At 36.4% G+C, this 23,896-nt stretch overlaps 3 protein-coding genes across 3 annotated transcripts; 1 reads left to right on the top strand and 2 right to left on the bottom strand.

Annotated features, from left to right (window-relative positions):
* Positions 1-5,582: 5,582 nt before the first annotated feature.
* Positions 5,583-9,055, bottom strand: LOC121767683 (SUPPRESSOR OF GAMMA RESPONSE 1-like). Its single transcript, XM_042164011.1, has 6 exons — positions 8,861-9,055; positions 7,507-7,648; positions 7,157-7,343; positions 6,565-7,058; positions 6,026-6,466; positions 5,583-5,935 (listed from the first exon to the last, which is right to left on the bottom strand). The coding sequence occupies exons 1-6, from the start codon at positions 8,866-8,868 to the stop codon at positions 5,867-5,869; spliced, it is 1,341 nt and encodes a 446-aa protein (XP_042019945.1). The 5' UTR covers positions 8,869-9,055; the 3' UTR covers positions 5,583-5,866.
* Positions 9,056-11,098: 2,043 nt separating this feature from the next.
* Positions 11,099-15,598, top strand: LOC121768865 (transcriptional repressor ILP1-like). The gene is made up of 5 exons (XM_042165454.1): positions 11,099-12,515; positions 13,206-13,882; positions 14,304-14,592; positions 14,693-14,982; positions 15,306-15,598. Exons 1-5 carry the CDS (start codon positions 11,172-11,174, stop codon positions 15,496-15,498), a joined length of 2,793 nt encoding a protein of 930 aa, XP_042021388.1. The 5' UTR covers positions 11,099-11,171; the 3' UTR covers positions 15,499-15,598.
* A 1,582-nt stretch (positions 15,599-17,180) lies between these two features.
* On the bottom strand, positions 17,181-19,388 carry LOC121769445 (transcription factor bHLH30-like). Its single transcript, XM_042166249.1, has 3 exons — positions 19,228-19,388; positions 18,665-19,074; positions 17,181-17,983 (listed from the first exon to the last, which is right to left on the bottom strand). Exons 2-3 carry the CDS (start codon positions 19,070-19,072, stop codon positions 17,525-17,527), a joined length of 867 nt encoding a protein of 288 aa, XP_042022183.1. The 5' UTR covers positions 19,073-19,074; positions 19,228-19,388; the 3' UTR covers positions 17,181-17,524.
* Positions 19,389-23,896: the final 4,508 nt, after the last annotated feature.

The raw sequence follows: 23,896 nt of genomic DNA on the forward strand, positions 1-23,896 counted from the left end.
AAGAAGCGGCCCGTTTGGCGGAGGAGGCGGAGAATGCGGAGGATGCGATCCCTCGTGCCATTACTCATCGGCGGACAATCCCACGAGACCACGTCGGTGCGCACCATCGTCTAATGGATGATTACTTTGTGGATAACCCCGTTATCCACCCGAGATATTCCACCGGAGATTCAGGATGTCGCGACGACTGTTCAACTATATAGCGACGAATTTAGCGGAGCGTTACCGGTGCTTCACCCTCCGGCGTGATGCGGCTAGCCGGATCGGGCTGTCTACGCAACAGAAGTGCACCGCTGCAATCCGGCAGCTTGCCTACGCCGGACCAGCGGGCATGTTCGATGAATACCTACAGATGGGTGAGACGACTGGCCTCACGGTGCTCAGACAGTTCTGTAAGGGGATCCGGGAAATTTTCGGTGGGGAGTTTCTACGGAAGCCCAACCCGGATGAGTGTCAGCTCCTACTGGATATGCACGGTTCGATGCACGGGTTCCCAGGAATGTTAGGAAGCATCGATTGCATGCATTGGGAGTGGAGGAACTGCCACGTGGCATGGAAAGGTCAGTTCACTACTGGATTCAAAAGCAAACATCCAACGATGATTCTGGAAGCCGTTGCGGACTACCGTCTGCGGATCTGGCATGCGTATTTCGGTGTGGCAGGTTCGAACAACGACATAAATGTTCTTCAGTCATCGCCGCTCTTCAACGAGGAGTGCCGGGGGAAGGGTCCAGAAATCAGCTTCATAGCCAACGGTACGCAGTACAGTAGGGCCTACTATTTGGGAGATGGGATATATCCGCGGTGGCCCGTATTCGTGAAGACTGTCCGCCAACCGGTTGGACCGAAGAAACAATATTTTGCGCGCGAACAAGAGAGTGCTAGGAAGGATGTTGAGCGGGATTTTGGTGTCCTCCAATCGCGGTGGGCTATTATACTGTGTCCGGCACGAGTTTGACACGAAGATGATGTCGCGAATATTATGTTAGCCTGTATCATATTGCATAATATGATAATAGAAGATGAAGGCTTTGCGGCAGAACGGCTCAAGTACAAGTCACGGTGTTGCCTCTGCGCCGATCCAGATGGGCGTACCACGGAGCAATGAATATTTGATCCAACGCTTCGCTGATATGCGCAGGACCACATCACATAACACACTGCAGGCCGATTTGATTGAAGAAGTGTGGGCACGTAGGGGAGGTGGTGGCGCAGTGTAAACATGTTAGTGATTTGTACTATATTAAATGTAGTGTGTAATTTTAATTTTAATTTTAATTTAGTGTGTAATTTTAATTTAAATTTAGTTTTAATTTAAATTCTACTTCGTATAGTCGTGTTCTTCTAATTACGTATAGCCCGATAAATTTTTTCATAATTACTTGAAACATTATAAAATGAAAGTTGATTATAAAATTTGGGATCTATTGGAGGTGTCCACTATAGTGGCGGACACAAAATTTTGAGGCTATGGACAACAAAATTGGGGTTATGAACAAAAACTGGGGCGGGGCTATTGGCGTGTCCGCCTTATAGTGGACACTCTAAACCCATGCCCTTTAATTTGTACTATGCCCGTCAAATGTCAATGCTCATGACTCACTTATATCCGAGAATTGTGACTTTATTTCATAATAATTGTAAAGCCACAAGTTTCACGTATGTACCACTAACCAAATAGTACAAAATATTTTTAGATCAATCCACGGATAATTTTATCATCTCACGTAGTGATATTTTGTCAATATATAACTAAAAAATTGCATTATTTTTGTGGTATGTATGAGAAAAAGGGAGTATATAGGAGTATGTGATTTCATTTTCAAAGTTGAGTAGAAAAAAGTTAAGAGAAGGAATGATGAGAGAAGAGAGTGGGGGTTGTACTAGAAATGAATGGGGGAGAAAAAGTAGTGGGTGTCGGCCGATAATTAATTGTTGGCATCTAATTCTAAGGTAAGGAGGAAAATTGAGAAATAAAGTTGAAAGGTCCAAACGGCATACCCACCTTCCCGACATAATGCGATGAGTCAAATTTGCAGCCTTATCTCCCCACGTGCATTTCCCACCCATTCTCTCTCAACAATCTCCACATCATACATGCAACATTCCTATACGATTCTACTTATACACTACAAATATATACGGTATTCAGTTTATTCTGATTTTACAAACATGATCGTATATAGTTATTCCCATCGATCTAAGTGAACTGATTATTGTATTGATTGAACCTTTATCTCATTAATGTTGTGGATTGCAAGAAATTAGTTAGTAATATGAATAACAAATTTACAAGAGATTTACCTTGCTTTTGTTGTTTTTACCTAATTAAGTATCGGTAATTTGTTGGACGTTTGAGTCAGTATATGATCGTGAGGTAAATAATTAAGGGATTGCAGTATTATTTATTATCTTTAACAAAATCTATAATTTTGCACTAAAGATGCTTGTTGATAATTTGACATGTTAAACAAGCTAGGAGAGCGTCTAATAATGTTTTAGAAAAAAACCGAATTGCACATGGCTCTCTACCTGGATTCAATATACTCTAATTAATCATACAAGAGTCACCTATTGAAACACGTTGAAGAAGCCTGTAAATATTACTCCTCTATGATATTGATAGGTACAAAAATATAAGGAGTAAAATAATTAGTAACAAGGCTCTCTTCTTATACACGTGCTAAACCACAATCGAGTTAAAATTCGCAAGTAATCCCCACTCATAGATTTTTTTAAAATTCTTAGTTAACATCTACCTTGAACTTGAAATTGGAGATTTTCAAAGACACTTAGAAAAAACAATTAATAATATTTTCACCATTTCACTACATATACACATAAGATGGAGTATTATAAACATTCGAATCACCACTAATTTGGATCAGGATATGCCCAAGTTTTTCAAAACAATATTGGCTCGAGTGCTGCTCTAGCCAATATTGTTTTGTGCCGAAGCACTAACAAATAATTATATCTACCACCCCTCCACCAAAATAAGACAAACAAATTTTCCAATTATATAATCTCAAAACTAAGAGCAAATAGTCAATCAAGCACTTAGTATTTTCCACTTAACAAATAAACAAATATTAGACTCTTAACACTAGTGCTAAAATGTAGGGATTCAACGCCCAAATCAAGATTATTTTTTCTTATAACCATTACCAACTTGGAGCATTATTAATGTCCAGTCATTAAATTATCAACCCAAATTTAATCAGGTATAAGTATAACGATGGCTGACTCATCAAATATAATTAATTAGAATTGAAGCGTAAAGTCAAATTGCAAAATTAAAGAATTTGGTAGAAGTATGTTTTATTAATATTATATTATAAATATTCATACACTGTCCAATTATTAACAACATTATGTTTAACAATAATATTATATAATACATATATGGAGTATAATTAACTGACACAGACCCAACTACATAATTGTCAGATTGATGTAGTAGCCCAGCATGCTGATTCATTTCTTGATTTTGTCCTTGGTTCATTGATAGTATTATCTACATTTTGTCACTTTTTGAAAAAAAAAATTTCTTGTAATTTGGCGCCACTCACTAGGAACCCACGCTTTCCAATTCTGATTCATGCTTGACTAGATACTTGAACTTTATCCATATATTTAGGCTTTGTTATAGTTGGAGGTTTATAACATGCTTAATAATTTTTTAGGTCATCATTAGATTTTATTTGGTACAAATCTCAGTCAAAATATGTTAATTTAGATATCACATGCCTCCTACGTTCTGTATTTCATCTAATAAATTGTTGTTATCATTTAATAAATATATACATGTGCTTAATATCAAAATCCTAGTGCTGTATTCAACTTCACTACAAGTCCAGAATATATCGAATTAAATAATATAATTAGAAACCCTTGATGAAATTCTAATTGCAATCAATAAAGTAAGTGAGAAACTGTAATTTAAGTGGATGTACTGTACATCTAATTATAGCATTAATTAGTGATATAAAGTAGAAGTAGTCATAAGTCAAGAATGAAGGGTGCAATCAATTAGTACCTCTTTTTCTATGTTTCTTTTCATTTTGGATCTCTACTCAAATCATGATCAAAAGAAAAATGATTGGCATGCATACATACATAAATTAATCTGAACCTAATATCTGTGACTGTGAGCTCCAGCTGGAGGCAGCAACCAGGTTGTTTCGAGCGCAATTATTTCCAAATAAAATGATTTTTGGATAAGAGAAAAACAACCCTCGTGATCGACGAAATTCAAATAAAACAAGGGGGGCCATGGTTATCACATACAACAGGTGCCCCAATTTCATTATCTACAAAACAAGAATATATACTCCTACTATCTATCTACTACATGTGATTGATCAAATTGAGGATGCTGCTAAGCGACATTTGGATTGATACACTCAGTTTGCATTTTCTGCACAATTATTTTTCTTCTGCTTCATGATTTTTTATATGATTTCAAACGTGCACATCTGTCATTGCATTACATACATCTCTAAATTATATTTTCTTTATTATTATTATAGATTCATACTGTATTAGGTTTGATATGTCCGATCAAAACCGACCCCAAATAATTTCCTAACCAAAATTACAATCATCGGTTTGGAGTCCGTTTGAATTTTTTTTTTATGGATTGATCAATTTAAATTTAAAAGGTCGCGCCAGTGATAATATGAACTCTATACTTATAAAAGAGTTAATTGCCTTTAAAATCAAGTAGTTTAGTCAAATTCTAGTCTATCCCACCCACTCCTTACAAATTTTGAATAACAAATCAAAAGGTTTCAAAAAATTTGAATTGTCCCATTGACCAAATTTATTTTTTTTAATACCTCTCAAAAAGATTTCGTTAGTCCGTTCATGTTATCACATTATTACACATTTATATTACTCCATATCATCGACATCACCAAAAAAATTGAAATGTATGCATCAGTTTAGTATCAGATTCACCCCCAAAAATGATATCATTAGACAATGAAAATTTTAAAACTTTACAATTAGTCATTCAAATTTTAAAATGTACTAAATTAAACTAGAATTTGACAAATTTCATGATTTTATAAACAGTTAACTTTTTTATAAAGTAAATCAATTAAATTAAATATTTTCTTTGAATAATTGCACCTCTTGAATATTTAAGCCCACACTCTAATCATCCAATCAAATAAATGTCACTCCAAATTTAAATTAATTATTTAATCATTCTTCAATCCTCATCTAGTAAGTAGTCCACAAAACTAAACTATATGCCCAATAAATATATATACCATCATTTTCAGAGACAAATGCTCTCTTATCTCTAATTAATTCCATAATGAAAATCATAGTATATATATTTGGGCTGAATTGGCTCCAAATTTGTTGACTCGACGAAAATTAGCCCCATAAACTGATCGGGCCGGCCGGCCCTTGCAAACTAGAAGAAAATTTTAGAATCCATCCACTTTCACTGGGTTGTGGGATATAGGACTGGTGACCAGAAAAAAGTTCTTCCTCAAAACCGGGCCGGGCCGGGCCGATCATTTCGACAACTTCACATGTTAAATTCAAATATCGCATTTGTCTACGCATTTTATCAATAATGTGCCTGGAACTGTTTATATTTCCCCAGAGATGAACACAGACAAACTTTTACAGCAAATTGCAAGATTTCTGAAAGCAAAAAATACGATTTCATAAACTATACAAGCAGGGCAGGATATACTGGCTGAGCAAGACACAGTGATTTGCGAATACATGAAACTTCTAAACGGATAGATTTGTTTAAGCAAAATACCAGCAGCAAAAGGAAGTGTTGTTACTCACTTCACTCAAAAACATGCCCAAGCTTAACAAAAAAAATCCTTCATTAGATCTAGTCGATCACCTTCCCTCCTCGGAAGTTCTCACCCCATGCGACGAAGCTGTCTTGAGACTCAAACTCCTGCACGAATTTAAGAACATCGAGTTCTAAGTTCATTCATAACAGAAATGGTTAGATGCAAAGACACAAATTCAGATGAAAAAGGCTTACGAGTTGGCTCAAGCGAAAATCTGGAGGGGTGTCGTTTAAGAGTTGGCTCAGGCGAAACTCGGAAGGGGTGAGTTCAATGTTTTCTGCATCGGTAGCCATATTCTGGCACTCCTCCAAGTCCCTCTTCAAGTCCTCTGGCCCTAAATGAGCGTATTCGCCTAGTAGAAATTTACCTTTCTGTCCTTGAACATCTCTGTTGGCATCCCTGCCTGGAGACTGGCTTTGCAGAAACTCGTCGCAAAGGGATAGCCCTTCCACGAGCTGCTGTGAACTCAGCAAATACTGCGACTCGTTTTCCCACCATTTGTTCTCTTCAGCGTCTTCTCCGTCATTGTTGTCTGCCATCGCTTTATCAGCGTTATTCTCCACATCTTCGTGATGTTGATCATCGGCTTGCCCAAGGGGAGTTTCAATCGCGTCTTCCATAATATTTTCATCATTCTAGATGGCGAGAATTTGAAACAAGAGAGGCAAACATGTAAAATCTTTATAATGACAACATGAGATAACAGTGATTGCATTGCATGAGTTTAGTTTACCTCAATGGTGAGGGGAACGGTGGAATCTTGCAACGCCTCGTGATTGGAGAGTCTTGTCTCTGGACGAGGCTCGGGAGTCACAGACTTTGGGGTGACCGGATCCACCTTAGGAGTCGTCAAGTGAATGGCTGCTTCGGGAACATCTTCTTCACCCCTCTCAATCTGTTTGGTTTGTTGCTGCTGCTGATAAAATATTTTGGAGATCACGTATTCGCCTTCCTTCTCATCTTCCCCAGTACCCAGGTGATACTGATGCATCACCCAACTAGTCTTCTCAGCCTTGCCTCCTCTCACAGGGCTTATATACAGAACCATAATCTTTTTGCATCCTTTCTGTACACCGTCGAGTAGCACAGGTTTCGTGCGGCCAGTCTTGTGCCAACGAACATCGCCAGAATTGTCGCCATGGATCTTTCTACGCTTTCTTGTCCCAGTACTATATGCCTTGATTGCTCTGTGGAAAAAGTGTGACACGCTTCCGTCCTGCTTTACACCTGCGTTTTTGTTGTGACAAATATAGCTTGCAGTGTCATGACTTATGTGTCCCGGGGGAGATAGAAAACAATAGAAGAAGGTAGATTGCAACGTATACCAGGCAAATTTTGAGGATGGGTATAACAAATGCCGTCTTCTTCTTCAACAGTCTGAACAAATTCATCAATAAAGGGATGAGGGTTGAAATCCTGAATACCAGCCTTTGCAAGTAAATGCCAGATAATCTCTTGATCTGTAGGATCAAATTTCACACCACGAGGCAATCCCGGCCATGCATGAGGAGCCTGACAAGTGATGAAAATCGGTTAAAATGTTACTCCATTGCCCGATAACGCACTCAATCAGCTATAGGCATAGTTTTGAACACACATTATACGAGAAATAGCATGTCAATTGAGTAACTGAACAGAAATAAGGCAAGAAAAATTTCATCAAAACGCAACATACATCACTGTTGTCGATGACATAACGGCACTTTGGGCAACTTTTAGTCGGGTTGCTTTTCCACTGGATTTCTTGTGGATCAACTGCACCAGACGCACTCCTAATTTTAGTAGCAATTCTGTTTGGGTCAACCAGCCACGATGGCCTGCAAGTCTCAAAAAGGAATGTTCTGATCATCACATGACCAAGCTAAGGCGAAGCAGCATGATTCTCAAAACAATAGACCAAGTAATTAATATACAGTTTATGAGAATCAATTGTCAGCAGAATCAAATATGAACACATCTTGACAATTGCAATTTGGTTTTGCAAAAGACTTGCCCACACAAAAAGCTACAAAAACCTGACAGAATCAGTAAAGCGAGTTCCACAACTCTATTCCGTTCATAGAAACTAATTATAACCTAATGCTTTGTCAACATACAATACAAATAACCTCTGGAAATGCTACCAACTACGGTCATGTCTTCTGCTCACAGAAGTTCGCTCACAAACAATTAACCTAAGTGAGACGGAATATGTCTCACAAAGATGAAGAATAACCCACAAGCATTACAGGCTCACAGCTATTTACACTTCAGTCCAACATTATATAAATTTAGCACAAACACTCTTCATCCACGACCCTAATCATAAGTTACGACCTGACTTTAACCAGATTGTATTGATACTAAAAAGCAACACGCAAACTTCATCCTATGTTTAATAGCTAAGAAAAACCATCAATTCTCAAAGTGTTTCTCCTTTAACTATCACAAACAGCATAACAAGTGAATAAACATGTAACAGAATTAATGCATCAAAGAATCCCACAACGCAAGATTAATGAAACTCATTCCAAATAAAGCATAAATTGTGAGCAGACAGATCCAAGACATTCACTTTGAAGCTTATAACTATCAAATTCTAGATATAGCCTAGAAACTGAGATAAGCTAAATACACTCATTGCCCTAAATCAGTAAATCTTAGGGCTTAGTACAAAATACAAAATAAGTGAGTAATAGCATAGGATGAAAGGGTCAACGAAAACCCAATAACTATAATAATAAGTGAAAACCCTCGATTATAAGCTAGAAATTTTCACAATCAACATAACGCAACTCATCTTATACTACACTGATACAATAAAGATCAAAACTTTTAATTATACGGCTCGAAAACGTAGCAGCTTTCTACAAAAATAGAATCTTGCCGCGAGAATCTTATGCCGCTTCAAGATTCAACAACTGCAGAAAAGGTAGCTAATCTACTTTCTCCATCTATACAATAGCATTGTCCAAGAACCAAACAAAAGGGGGAAAACCTAAACTGAATCCTCACAAAATGCAAAACAGGAATTGGAGTTTTGGGCATACCTAGCCATAGTGAAATGCTCTGCGAGGATCAAAATAAACACCAAAAACTTCTACTACTACAGTACTACTTATTTGAATTACGAATTTGGGGATATTGTCCAATAAAGTCTGATTTGTCTTGAATATTGTGAAGTGAATTTTCTCTGAAAATATCCCACTCACTGGTTTCAATACTTTTTTTTAATCTTTTCTTACATGGGTCTCAACTTTCAAAGGCAACTTACTGTTCTACTGATTTGACGTACGACAATTCATTTCCTTTATCTTCTTTTTTTTTAAAAAATTTTGCGGGGAATTTAAGAAGACTCGGTCCATCTATTACCTAAAGAGCATCCACTAGCGGCGAGCGCACCGGCTCGCCGATTTTTGGCATTCGCCGGTCCGCTCGCCGAACTATTGCAGCCGGTGATCGCCAAATCGGTGAGAATTTCGGCGAGCGCACCTCGATTCTCGGGCGCTCGCCGCTATTACAGCCTCCCGATCGGCGAGCGGAAATTTTTAATTTTTTTTATTTAATGTTTTTTTTATGAAATGTTTCTCTTTTATAGAGACATCCGTGAATGTTTTATGTTCCACTTTCGATGTGGGACAAACTCATTCTTGGTTGTTTTTCTTTTATAGAGACATTCTTGTTTCTCTTTTATAGAGACATCCGTGAATGTTTTATGTTCCACTTTCGATGTGAGACAAACTCATTCTTGGTTGTTTCTCTTTTATAGAGACATCCTTGAATGTTTTATGAGGATGTCGTAATGTTATTTTAATTTTAATGAAGTGTGTTTTTTTAATTAATGTACTTTTTAAATTTTTAATATTATTATTGAATTTTCCCGTATTTGTGTCGTAAATTTAATTCCATATTTTTTGTGATTGTTAATTATTTGTTTTTTATAATTTTGTTTATTGTGGCTAGGCTATGGCTGAGCTATTGCTTGTCCAGTTGTTTGTTCTGATGATGTGACATGAAGAGTTTTTAGTGCTGATGATGTGGCAGGAGGAGTTTGTGGCTGAGCTATGACTGGGCTATGGCTGGCCGATTCTTATTGTGGATGCTTCGTGGCGGACGTCACTGCGAAATTCCCATCAACGTGCGGGAATTCCGTGGCGGACGTCCGCCATTATGCGTGGCATGCATGGATACAGAATTCCGTCGAGGAATTCACATTTCCGCAAAATTCCGCGGGGAATTCCGTGCGGACGTCCGCCATTGCGTTGACTTCCACTGACGTCCGTGCGGAATTCCCGTTTATTGCATTAAATATTTTTTATTATGGGAAGTCCGTCAGGAATTATGCGGGGGAATTCCGCCACTGTGCAGTGGGAAGTCCGTATGATGTGTCAGTGTAGTGGGAATTCTGCGGGGAATTCCGCCGGGAGCTCCGTGGCACTGCTGATGCTCTTAGCATTACTTATGTACAAATAGATATCCAATCATAATAGTAGTTTGATTAATCACCAAGATTATATAACTAGTAGTGCATTAAAAAAAATGTTTAGAAAAATGTTGTACGAATATGTTTGAGTGGGCGGAGGGAATAATATATGAATTTTCATATATTGATGACGACACGTTATTTTATTGCGGATGATTAAAAATCAAAACTTTGGAGTAATGAGTGTAATTTGATAATCGATAAGCAAATGCAATATAGATGCATCAAATCATAAATAAAGTATTTAGAGTAACAAAAGAAATTTTTTTTAATGCCAAATGCAATATAGATGCATCAAATCATAAATAAAGTATTTAGAGTAACAAAAGAAAAAAAAATTAATGCATAATTAATAAAGTAGAAAAAAATGAAAAAAAAAATAGTGAAAACAATGTTAATAGATGACAGTATCTACATTATTAGTACTAGTTTATTTAGAACTGGTTTAATTTATAGAGACGATACAAAATATGAAAACTTGTCCATTTTTATGGAATTAAGTGAGTATAATATTATTATGATCTTAAAAAAAATAATCATATTTTAATTGTTCTTTTTTACAAAATATACTCTCTCAATTAAGCATTTTTAATTCAGTACTTGATTTTATACAGTTTGATTATATAAGTTAAGAACTTGAGTGTAGAGATAGAATAAAGAATAAATAATGATATTTAGTATTTTGTAAATCGTTTCAATGTTTCTGTATAATCTATGGACACATTGGATTAAACTAAAATTGTGTACAAGTATTACTCCTTACAGATAAAAAAATAATAATTAAAAATAAAAGTATTAACTGGCTAAACAAATCCGCCCAAAAAGCGATACAGAACTGCCAACCGAAAATCTATCATCGGCCGCCACCGCTCGCCGCCATGAGCAGCGCTAAATCCCGCAACTTCCGCCGCCGTTCCGGCGACGATGAAGACGAAGAAGCCAGCACCTTCGTCACCCCATCCACCACCAAAACCAACGGAGCCTCTGCTACCACAAGCAAACCCTCCACCGCCAATAAATCCAAAAAGCCGACCCCTCAGTCCGGCGCCAAAAATCTCCTTTCATTCGCCGACGACGAAGAATCTCCGTCTTCTCGTCCACCGCCAAAGCCATCTTCTTCGTCTCGATTCCCCAAATCTTCTTCGGCTCACAAGCTCAGATCGTCAAAAGACCGAATTGCCCCTCACCCTCCATCTTCGTCCCTCCCCTCCAATGTCCAGCCACAGGCTGGCGTCTACACGAAAGAAGCCCTATTAGAGCTTCAGAAGAATACTAAAACCCTGGCCGCGCCGGCTCGTAATAGGCCAAACCCCTACCCCGAGCCTGTTGTAGTGTTGAAGGGTTTGATCAAACCCGTTAATTCGAGCGAATTGGATACAGCCACTGGAAAAGGTGATGATAGTAGTGATGATGATATGATGTTTGATTGGAAAGATTCAAGCGTTGAAGCTAAATTGAAGGATATTCGGATAGGGCCGGATTTTAGGGAGGATAAGGAAGGGATACCTGACCAGGCCACAATTGAAGCGATTAGGGCGAAGCGGGAGAGGATGAGGCAGGCCAGGGCTGCAGCTCCGGATTACATAGCATTGGATGGAGGTAGTAATCATGGAGAGGCTGAAGGTCTGAGTGATGAAGAGCCAGAGTTTCAAGGGAGGATTGGATTTTTTGGTGATAAAATTGGTGGGTGTGACAAGAAGGGTGTTTTCGAGGATTTTGAGGAGAGACCAGTGCCGAAAGAGAGGGGAATGGAAGTGGTTAGCGATGAAGAGGACGAGGAGGATAAGATGTGGGAGGAAGAGCAAGTTAGGAAAGGGTTGGGGAAGAGGCTGGATGATGGTATTGGAATTCAAGGAGCAGGTGCTACTGTTGGCGGTTTAAGTAGGTTGCCATCTAGTGGAATGCATCACCCTGCCCAAAATGTGAATGGTCGAAGTTGCTATAACAATGTTGGAGGGGCAAGTTTTGACATGTTTGGTGGTAGTGATATGTCTATTTCTCAGCAGGCTGAGCTTGCTAGAAAAGCCATGACTGAGAACCTGAAGAGGGTTCAGGAATCTCATGACCGAACAATGGTGTATTTGGCGAAGACAGATGAAAATCTCTCTTCTTCTTTACTGAATGTTACGAGTCTGGAGGATTCCTTGTTAGCTGCCGGTGAGAAATTCCTCTTTATGCAAAAGCTTCGTGAGTTTGTTTCTGTTATATGTGCGTTTTTGCAGGTATGAATATTTCTCTTGTAATGTTGGTTAATTCATTGATATGTTAACATGCTATGATTTTCAGTACCTTGCTCTTTGTTACACTTTCATAGAGATGTAATTCTGGATTGGCCATGGTCATAGTAGAAATACAAAACCATTTCCCTTGAGTTTCTTGAGAGACTAGTAACAAACCATTAAGTAGTCATTTATGCATATTATATGCACTGACACAATCAAGTACTCTCTTGCCAAAACAAACAAAATATAAGCGGCCCGAGAGTCTATTGAAAAATTGCAGAAAAATATGATAGCACCTATAAGTTTGTGGTAGATATTGTGAATTGGACAGAACTTTTCCTTTTAACATTATGATAACTGATGTAGAATGGTGGATTGGATGTAAAACCATGAATTTGTTGAATAACTGACAAGGCCAACTTGAAGAATTCTAGACATTTGAGTCATTATTCATTAATAGTATGTAAACTAGTGAAAGCAATATCAAAAACATTAAATGCAATTATCTATGAACTCGATTGAATAGCACATACATCATCTATTTGTATATTATAATCTGCTATTTTAATTGGGCTTGATATCTTAAATATGAGTTATTCTGTCTCTAAACTTAGTAATTCTTCCTCTTAACTTTTTTTAATGTTCGGCTATAGAGCCTTCCTTATGTTTTGGCTTTATTTGCTTTCACAGCATAAAGCTCCTTTCATTGAGGAACTCGAAGAACAAATGCAGAAGCTTCATGAAGAACGTGCGAGAGCCATTGTAGAAAGAAGAGCTGCAGATAATGATGATGAAATATCTGAGATAGAATTAGCTATTGCTGCAGCACGGGCAGAACTCTCTAAAGAAAGCAGTGCGGAAAAAGTAGCAGCAGCCATTGCTGCTTCCCAGGCTGCCTCTGCTAATGCAAGAGCAGCTAAAGGTGCACCAGTGGAGCTGGATGAGTTTGGTCGAGATGTGAATCTGCAGAAACGGATGGATATTACTAGAAGATCAGAAGCTCGGACACGAAGGCGGGCGAAAGCTGATTCAAAGAGGAAGTTGGCCATGGAACATGATAGTTCCGTTCAACTTATGGAAGGAGAATTCAGCACTGATGAAAGTGATAGTGAGACTAGTGCTCACGAGTCAACCCATAATCAATTACTTCAGGTTGCTGCCAAGATTTTCAGTGATGCAGCGGAGGAATATTCTCAATTTCAAGTGGTTGTGGGAAAATTTGAGAAGTGGAAGAAAGATTATGCCACAAGCTATCGTGATGCATATATGTCCTTAAGTATACCTGCTATTTTCTCACCTTATGTGAGATTGGAACTTCTAAAGTGGGATCCACTTCATGAAGATGCCGATTTTATGGATATGAAATGGTACGCACTACACGCATTATTTTCTGTTTGTTATTTCTTTGCCATGGAATAAACACTGCCATTCTGTTGCTTATTATCCCCCTAAAATTTTAGTAGAATGAATAGTGGTTCGGAAAAACAGGATAATGAACTAAACATCTTCATGTGTATGATTTCTGGCTTTATTTTCTTGATAAACATAAATTTTTCCATTAATTGACTGGTAGTCTGGCCATTTTTCTCTATTTGTACATTTTGGGATTTTTCTTTGCAATTTATAGCACATTACTTGTAAAGACATGTTATGTTTAGAATATATTTGCACTAGGAAACATGTTGAAACTTTGAAAGTTAGGGATGCTGTGAGGATGTACAATGCAAATAAAGCTTATGGACTATTAATACGTTTATTAATAGATTCGTCTGTCTGTATTTTCTGTAGGTGTTCATTGCTCTTCAATTATGGGCTTCCGGAAGATGAAAATGGAAAGAATGGAGCGGATGCTGATGATGATGCAAATCTTATTCCTGAGCTGGTTGCAAAAGTTGCACTTCCTATTTTGCACCATCAGTTAGCATTTTGTTGGGACATTCTTAGCAACCGTGAAACAAAGAATGCTATTTCTGCTATGGACATGGTCACCGAATTTGTAGGTTCCTCAAATTCAGCAGTTGGGAAATTGGTAGCTGTTCTTCGTGACCGTTTCACTACTGCTGTGAATGATTTGGTGGTAATGTTTCTAAACTTTATAAACTTGGCTTTTCTTTGTATTAATGTGTCATATCAATATTTTCTCAATGGCGTTTTCTGCCTCATGATTTCTAAAATAGGTCCCCATATGGAGCCCACTTGAACTGAAGGTGGTACCTGATGCAGCACGAGTTGCTGCATATAGGTTTGGGACCTCTGTTCGTTTGTTGAGGAACATATCTTTGTGGAGTAAGGTTCTTGCTATTTCCGTCCTTGAGAAGATTGCACTTGATGAACTGTTGTACGGGAAGATCCTTCCTCATCTGCGCAGCATACAGACAAACGTGCATGAAGCAATTATACGAACAGAGAGGGTGATTGCTTCACTTAATGATGTATGGACAGGTTCTAGTGTTACAGAGGATCGTAGGTATGGCTTCTTTGTAATAGTATTTCATAAGTTCATTTTATTTGCTCTGCAGCTCATTCTGATGATATATTGGGAGATAATTACTTTCATGCTCTTAATCCTGGTGTCAGTTTCCATGGTTGCATGCTGTAATTTTGTGCACTTTTCTGTCAAATATTTGAAATTTTTGTTATATCAGCTATATGCCGCACAAGTGGATTATACTGGGCATATCTACGACTATGACAAGTATAATATGAATAGCTCGTTTCTGCATGTGCACGGAAAAGCTTTTAACCATGTATTCAATAGAAAACTAAGTTTTCTGTGTTGGTTGAATGCAGCAAGAAATTGCAGCCGTTGGTGGACTATGTGTTGATGCTGGGGAAGATTGTGGAGAGAAAGCACGCGAGCAGTGGCATGGAGAGCGAAATGGGTAAACTGGTGAGACGACTGAGGAAGATGCTGGTGGAGCTGAACCAGTACGACCATGCAAGAGCATTGTCAAGAAGCTTCAATCTCAAGGAAGCTATTTAATGTTGTGGTTGTACAATTTTGATTATGACAGTAGCCTTTAACTGTGTCGTTGTAATGCCCATTTTCTTTTGGTGACTATACTACCTCGTTAGCACATCAACCATGCTTACTTATAATTAAGTGTGAAATTAGCCTAGCAATGACATACTTAATTGCAATCTCTCTCAGCAGATTCTTTTTGTAGATTGATTGTGGTATAATTTGAGTCTCGTCTGGCATCCACTTGATTCTACTTGGACGAACAAGAAATGCGTCCTATAGATAGTGATAGTAACTTTTCATTAATAATCATGAATAATAAAGCAACTATATGAAGATATTCAAAAGGACCCCAGCATGGAAATTAAAGAATATAGTTTTTGGTACTATAACTTTTGCTCCAGTAGTAAGACTACTTTTAGACACATTTTTGAATTTGAAACATTATAATTACACACATTTTTTTATTTGAAGCGTTGTAAATGGACAAGCCAAAATTGATTTTAAAACATTATTAGTGGGTAATAAATTAAGAACTTCCTCCTGCAAGAAGTTGTGTATACAACATAAATAATATTTCTTCCATCACATAAAAATAGACATTTTTTGGGATGACACGAGTTGTAATGCACAATTAGTAAAATATGAGAAAGATAGAAATAAAAAGTTATTGGAGCATTGTTAATATAGAACTGAAGCAAATTCATTAGAGGGAATAAAATTTACCCAAAATAGAAAATGACTATTTTTATGTGGCAAAACAAAACGGAATTTGTTTTATGAGAGAGAGAGAGAGTAGTAATTAAGAACAAAAAAACAACATAATGTGTAGAATCCCAGTAAAAGTTAAGTAGTCTGGACATATTGTCACATGGTGTGTACACCGATCACAGTTGTAGAAAAAAAAACCATTTTTTCTCTTTTCCTATGCAACTGTGATTGACTGGACGCACTATGTGGCAATATATCCGGATAACTGAAATTTTATTAGTAGAATCAAGTTGAATATAATTAAGAACACGAAATGACAGCAAACTGAACATGACAAGGATTTCGTATTGCTTTGATACTTTATGTTCAGAATTCAGATCGCTCGAAACGTATAAAACCTCATTTTTTTTTTCTTGTCAGAATTGCTATTTATTATTCCTAATTATCTTCATAATAATATAGTACCATTAAAATCTACCAAATAAAAACTTCAAAAAATAACAGGGAACATGAATTATTATACTGACGACACAACTCGATTCAAATATCCTTTATGTATGGAGGAGAGAATGACACGATTAAATATGAAGACATGTTTATGTCACGATTGTGCTTTTTGTGTACATTATATGTTGAATCTTGAAACAAACAGACAAACCTTTGAGGATGTCATTCAATAAACTTGGAATATTTCCAAGCATTCCAACTGTTGTATAAACATTTATCACACAAATATGTGCAGTAGGCAAGGTTATTTTTAACTTTCTGCAGAAAACCATTGGCTCAGAACAACAACTTTTCACTATTTTTCCTCATTTAGTGAAATATCTTTTACTTCAAAACATGGATAGTATATACATAATCTATTATGCATACTTATCATATCCTCTCTTCCATCATTTTCACCAAGTTCTTCACTCCAAGAGTCTTTTTCATCAGATACATTTGAACATCTAGCTATTCCCTAGGCAGATTAAATCAACAAACATTTGAAAAAGCAAAACAAGAAGCGTTGAAATTATATATCATTCAAATTAGTGCAACTAAAAATCTTGCACTTGAATACATAATTTCAAACCATATATACACAATTCATCATCCATATTAATATAGGAGACTAGACCTTGAAGCCTCAAACATCACACTATTAATCCTAGCATAATGAAGCAAGAAACCCTCCCAAATCCAAAGTTTCTATAATAGGCTTTGATTTCTTTCCCCCACATTTGTACAATTAGAACCTAAAAAACCTCAAAAACCACACAAACAAACCCAACAAAAACCTAAACATGCACCAAACAACAAAGCATCAAATAAATAATACTCTAATAACTTCTTAATAAGACCTGTAGTGATCACGAATATTGACATTAGTCCTTTGCCTCTTCACACTCGCCGCCTCATCGGCGTTGGACGACCTCTCCATCACTCCCTTAAGCCCGTCATGAATCAAGGCGATGCAACGCTCCTCGTCCACCTCCTCCTCTTCCTCATCCTCATCTCCGGTGATGAACAGCACATTCCTCACTCTCCCCCCGAGCGTCGTGATCTCGGCTCGCAACGTCCTCAGCTTCAACGACTTCAGCGTCTTGATCAGCTCCGGCAGCAAATCCGATCGATCCTCGCAGCAGATCGAAGCTCTGATCACCCATTTTCCGTCTTCTTCGTTCGCATTATCCACCGTCAATTCGTCCATCTCCGTCGGAACAGGATTCGTCTCCGCTATCACACATGTCTGCCGCTTCAGCTCCTTCACGTGCTGAATCACCTCCGCCAGCAATGAGGCTTTATCCGTCTGCAACAATTCAGATCGAATTTGATTGAAATTGGAACATTTTTGTGGCTATGAGTGTTTAGGGTTTTGATTTGGGGGAACTGGAAATCTTTAGGTTTAGTTATAGAGTAAAGTTTTTTGGGTAGGCGTGGAGGTGATAGTGTCGGAAAATGAGGCTAATTCTGACAATATTGCTTCTTTGTCTCTCTTTTTTGATTCTCCTACAATCTCCCTACTTGGTTTTATTTTACTGCAAATTCGGCAAGAATTTTCCATGGAAGCTTTTCGCAGCTCCACGGTTTCACTTTTTCTTACAGTCGGCCGATATTAACGCTACCCATTTCCCTTTTCCGCACCATTTTTTCCTTTCCTCGATATCGCCACTCCCATTCACATTCCCATTTAAATTGGATCAATCTTAACATTAAATATTAAGCTATAAGATTAAAACCCCATTTTGGTGCAATAGTAAAATTATTTAATACTACTAATAAAATATTTAGGAAAAATGATGTGGTATAGTCGTTAACACCTTAGTATGATCAAATCCCATATTGTAAATTATTGAACATGTTCTATTACTATTGCAACAATTCATATAATATGTTGAAAACAAAAAGGAGGTGTGTTTTTAAGCACTTATGCAAAACAAGATGAAACTTATTACAAAAATAAAAGTGAATAGTAATTGGGGGAGCTTACTTTGGTTGTGTTAGGGAGCAAGCTTCTTAGCTTAGCAAGATGATTGTTGATTCTCTCCCTCCGCCGCCTCTCCGCCTCGCTGTGGCTCTTGGACGCCGCCAGCGCCTTGGCGTCCATGATTTCCTGCGCGGAGAGCTTCTGCAGCTCCGCGTGCAGCCCAAAGGGCGCGCCCGAGTGCCCCAGCAGCTGCGGCTCGTATCCCGACTTGAACATGCCGCCGTAGGCCACCTGCCCCGCGCCCGAGAGCAGGAACGGGTCGTGCTCCCGGGTAGCGAAATTAACCGGGTTGAAGGTGTGAACCGGCGGCAGCGCCCACGGCAGGATTTGTGACACGTCAGGGAAAGTTAGAGCCGATCCATCTCCGCCGCACATCCCCATGTATACATCCCCACTGTTTTCTTGCTGCATCTCTACAATTTATTTTAAAAAAAAGGTAACAATTATCCATGGCAATGCAAGATAGAGAAATTTTAGGGTTTGATTGGTGATGAACATGGTGAAAAAGGGGAAATATCTTTGGTGGAATGAAACAGAAAAAAGGGAGTGAAAGATAGTACAAGTACCTTTGTTTATGACTAAAGGTTGAATTTTTTTTTGGTATTCTTCTTCTTGTTGTTGGACAGGCTTTGAGAGATTAAAGTAGTGGAGATATTGGTGAATGGTGAAGAGAGTGGAGAGGGGGGAGGCCTTTTTATCCTTGTATCGAATGATAGCTTTTTCCTTTGAATTCTACATGCTTTGTTTTGGTTTGTAACTTTTTGGTGGTATTTGAGTTTGTTAATTAAATAAAATTAATGTGGTGGGATGGGATGGCCCCTTAACACATCATATACAGTTTGTGACAGTACTGTTAGTCTTCTTGCCTTTCCTCTTACGGCACTCTCTTTCCTGCATCATATACGATCCATTTCTGCACCACAAGCACTACATTATTCACTCTCACACACTATATGATTATAATGTATATGCATAATATTAATGCATGCTGATTTTAGACAGCAACATAAAAACAGACAGAGATTGTCGAGAAAGAAAGAAAAGTTTAATTAGTTAGTACTAGTAGTGTGTGATGATAAAAAAGAAAAGGGAGAATAGAATTGAAATAAGGTGAAATGTGAGAATGGTCAAGCTTTCCCACGTTGTTCCATAATATATATACCCTTTCTGTATAGCTAATTCCACGCCAAACCTTTCTGCTTCTTCAAGGCCCATGTAATCATTGTGTCTTGGAACGCACTCCTTCCCCACCCCCACCCCTATTCACTCATGACAGAGAAAAATCTCTTTATCTATGTTGCACTAGTCTCCTCGGTTTCAGCTGCTTATATTGCAGACGCACCAGATTCCTCAATTTCCCACTCATGCTACTTGTCAAATTCGTTAAAATGATTTGACCGTAATAAGAGAAATTCTGTTTAATTTCAAGTTTGGTAAATGAAAGATAGTAAAAAAGAAGTTAGACTAAGTCTAGTACGTACTACTATTTCTCATACAAATGAACTAAACAAAATTATGATTAATCGGTAGTGTTGGTATTTCTCTCTCTTCTATTTTCTAATTTTAGAAAATGGAGTAACTGTGTGCTATAATGGGAACTTGGAAATACAAATGCAATTATGGAACTGCCGACAAATTGTAATGCCATTGATTTCTAAGGCACCACTATTTCTGGCATCTATGTTTATATTTTTGTCCTTTTATAAATGGAGTGTTATAATTCAGGAAGTGACTATATAGTGTACAAGTATTAGAAAATGAATTGGGAAATGATAATTATGCAATATGATCATGACCAATGAAAATCAAACACTAGGTGCTTCTCCATATGCATTAAGTTGTGAAATGTGAGAGAGAAAAGAAAATTGAGAAATTAAAATAGATACAAAAAGTGGCACTAGTAAAACTGAAAAGTTGATTTTTCATGGAAAAGTCCGAGTCAGAGTATTGTTTTCACACAGGTGATTAAAGTTAAATCAATGATGATTAAGCCTACTCATCTCTAATTCCCTTTTTCTAGCACCATAATGAAAATTCACTGCGCTTGTCTAACACTACTATTTCTACATTTATTATTTTTTCCAACTACATGTCTCTCTACGCTTCTACTTCTACTACTATTGGTAACATAGTATAAGTATATAGTTTGTACATAAATCGTAGTAATATACTTATCTTTTATTATCAAAGTTTGAGAACAGTACTGTACTAAATTCACACTTGATTACTAATACTATACTTATAAAAAAAAGCGATGCTACGCTTTCATAAAATTTAAAGTCTAGCGGGGAGATGCTTGAAGAAATAATAGTTATTTAAATAACATAATTTAGTTAGAAATTAAAATTTTAATAAAAATTTTCAATTTTTTCGTAATTGTCCTATGCATAACATAAATTCATTTGGTAATGCTTAAAACAAATACTAGTATATTTTATTAAAAAATATATCTTTTTATTTTTCATATTTTATGAAAAATGTTGTTTTGAACAACACCAATGATATCCTTTTGTAGATTGATGATGCAACTGACAAAAAAAAATTAAATTGATAATTTAATACTAGCATTCTTTAAACTTTGAAAAACTAACCAAAATATAATAAAATTTTGTGATTTTAAAATTACGTTATTACTTATTTAAACTACATTATATGTACTATAGAAATAGGGGAGTGACATTTACTTGCATTCTTCTCCAATAATGTGTTTTGTGGTACGGAAAATATTGTGCTATATTTAGTGAAGTCTGAGCATTATAATTTCTAGAAAATTGAGAAGGTACCATGTTCTTCTCACTTTGGACAGCGAAAGCACGATTCACACGCATGGCCACTTTCGGTCCCCATTTCTTAGCCTTTTTACTCCCCTTTCTTAACTTTCTTTTTTTATATAATCTATTCTTTCCATTTAATATACTATGTTATTCTTGTATTTTTAATGCTATCTCATTTAAATATACGATGATGATGGTTTTTTTCCCTCTTCCACCACTCTATGTCGTCAGCCTCATGTTGTCATGACGTATGTTCCCCCTCCTCCATTTTAAAATATGATGCTAGCTAATTTATAATTACAGAATCAAGTCCTTCCTCTATTTTTTCGCTTTTTATTTGGATTGAGAAATTAAACAGTTGTCTTGGTAAAAGAAGCTCTTGACCAATTAAGTTTAAAGATTAAATAACTTCTTCATAAAAACAATTACTATTATCGATTATGCTTGAAAAAATAGAGGGAGTTGCTTCTTTATTACAATATTAATTAATCCCCCCATGATCCTATAATTAGTAGGGAGTAAATATTTAATTAATTCATATATATGTATCGTATGATAAAAAAAACCTCCAATTGCGTCGTGAAGGATAAACCAATTTTCAAAGTTATGTTTTGAAGAATAAAGACAATAAAGAGCGAATGTGATGAATAAGACAGTTGGTGTTAGTGGACCATGAAAAATCTAGCCTATCTTAGTCACAAGGATTATTATAAATGAATAAACTTCTTTATTTTTGGTAAAGTGAAGTAGGGTTTCATCTGTTCCATCCCAATCCCAATATAATGAAAATGGAGCTGTCTTTTGTTTAAATATTATTCTTTTATATATTTATATTATTTTCGTAACAAGGAATATTGAATATCAATATTGCGCTATTTAAATTTGAAAATTCGAGTAAAGTGTGGAATAGAATTAAATTAGCCGTCCTAATCAAGTGTTATTCACTTTGATTTTCCCTAAAGTCAGAGGATGAAGACACGTCATTCAAAAATTTGAAAGAAAAATTATGTCGTCAACGTAAAAAGTGAGTTTTGACCTAATGTAAATATACATGTAAACTGTAATGATTTCTCTACTTGCTCTATAATTATCTCATTTCATGCAAAGCCGAATTTTCTCGACTATGCTTGATCGACGGGTGATTAATTTACATCTAGTTTATTTAAAATATTACGATCTAGAAACTTATTTTAATGTAGCCGGTAATCTTTATTACAGCATATATTGATATTGACATTGAGATTCTAGAAAGAGGAGAAAATTGATTAAATATTAAGAAGATGTGTTGCTTATTTACAGCGAATGAATTATCATCTAAAATCAATGAAGTAATTGTTAAATTGGTTTTTAAGCTTTATTCACCAATCAAAATGAAATGTTAGTCTTGTTAAAAAAAGTGAGGAGCAACTTGGACTTCGATTTTCGATTTCAAATCTGATCTGTAAAATTTGTGTAGCCCAAACTTGCTTTAGGGGACCCCAACAATAATGGGCCTGGCTCAATAGATGATATAACAAAAAAAATTGATGTGACAATTTGTATAAAGAGTTTTTTGCGACAACTGAAACTATGTTGGTACAAAACCATACCACTACGTATCTCAACTATTGGAAATATTGGTTCAAACATATAAGTGTACAGCTTCATATTGGAATCACAATTAATGATTAACATGCAATAAATATTCAATATGATTGATAAATATAAAATGGAAGCATACTTGAATTAATTACATTGATTGATAATTATGAAGTGAGGAAATTGTCCTGTAAGTGTTTTAACACTTGAAAATCTTTGTTTTTTTTTCTACATCTTGTTAAAGAAATGAGAATTCATTAACATATTTATAATTATACGTTATACTTATCATACCCTATATTTAGTGATCATGTCTCTAACTTATTTTTCACTTATAACCAAATTATAATTATAACAATGGCATATGCACAATAGTCCTCACACTTGTATAGATGATTGTTTGGACTTATTTTTTGATTTATAGTAGAATGCTACTACAATATAAGATAAACTAAAATAAAATCTGTCTATGTTTAAATTAGTTATAGAGGTGGATATGAGAAATAATGTAATCTTGTCATTATAATTAGGACACACCAAGAGATACATGAAAATACGTTATAATGTTACTGTTTCAACAAAAAATCAACAACCAAGTAAATATAAAAACTGAAATACTGACAAAATTAATCTCCTATGACTGTTTCAACAAAATTGACAAAATTATAATATTATCGTAGGATATGCATTATCTCGTGATCAAACCTGATAATATAAGTTCCCACAGCTGCCCATAAACAGGAGTAGCAATTTTTCAGATATATGTAGCAGAGGTAACATTTTTTGGCCTATTTGATTGGCTTGAAATAGTTACAAATTTACACTTAAACTATTTGTAATTATAATTCTAAATTGTACTATTTGATGGGAATCGAATGTTTAT

This window comes from Salvia splendens, chromosome 15, assembly GCF_004379255.2.
Source record: "Salvia splendens isolate huo1 chromosome 15, SspV2, whole genome shotgun sequence".
NCBI lineage: Eukaryota > Viridiplantae > Streptophyta > Magnoliopsida > Lamiales > Lamiaceae > Salvia > Salvia splendens.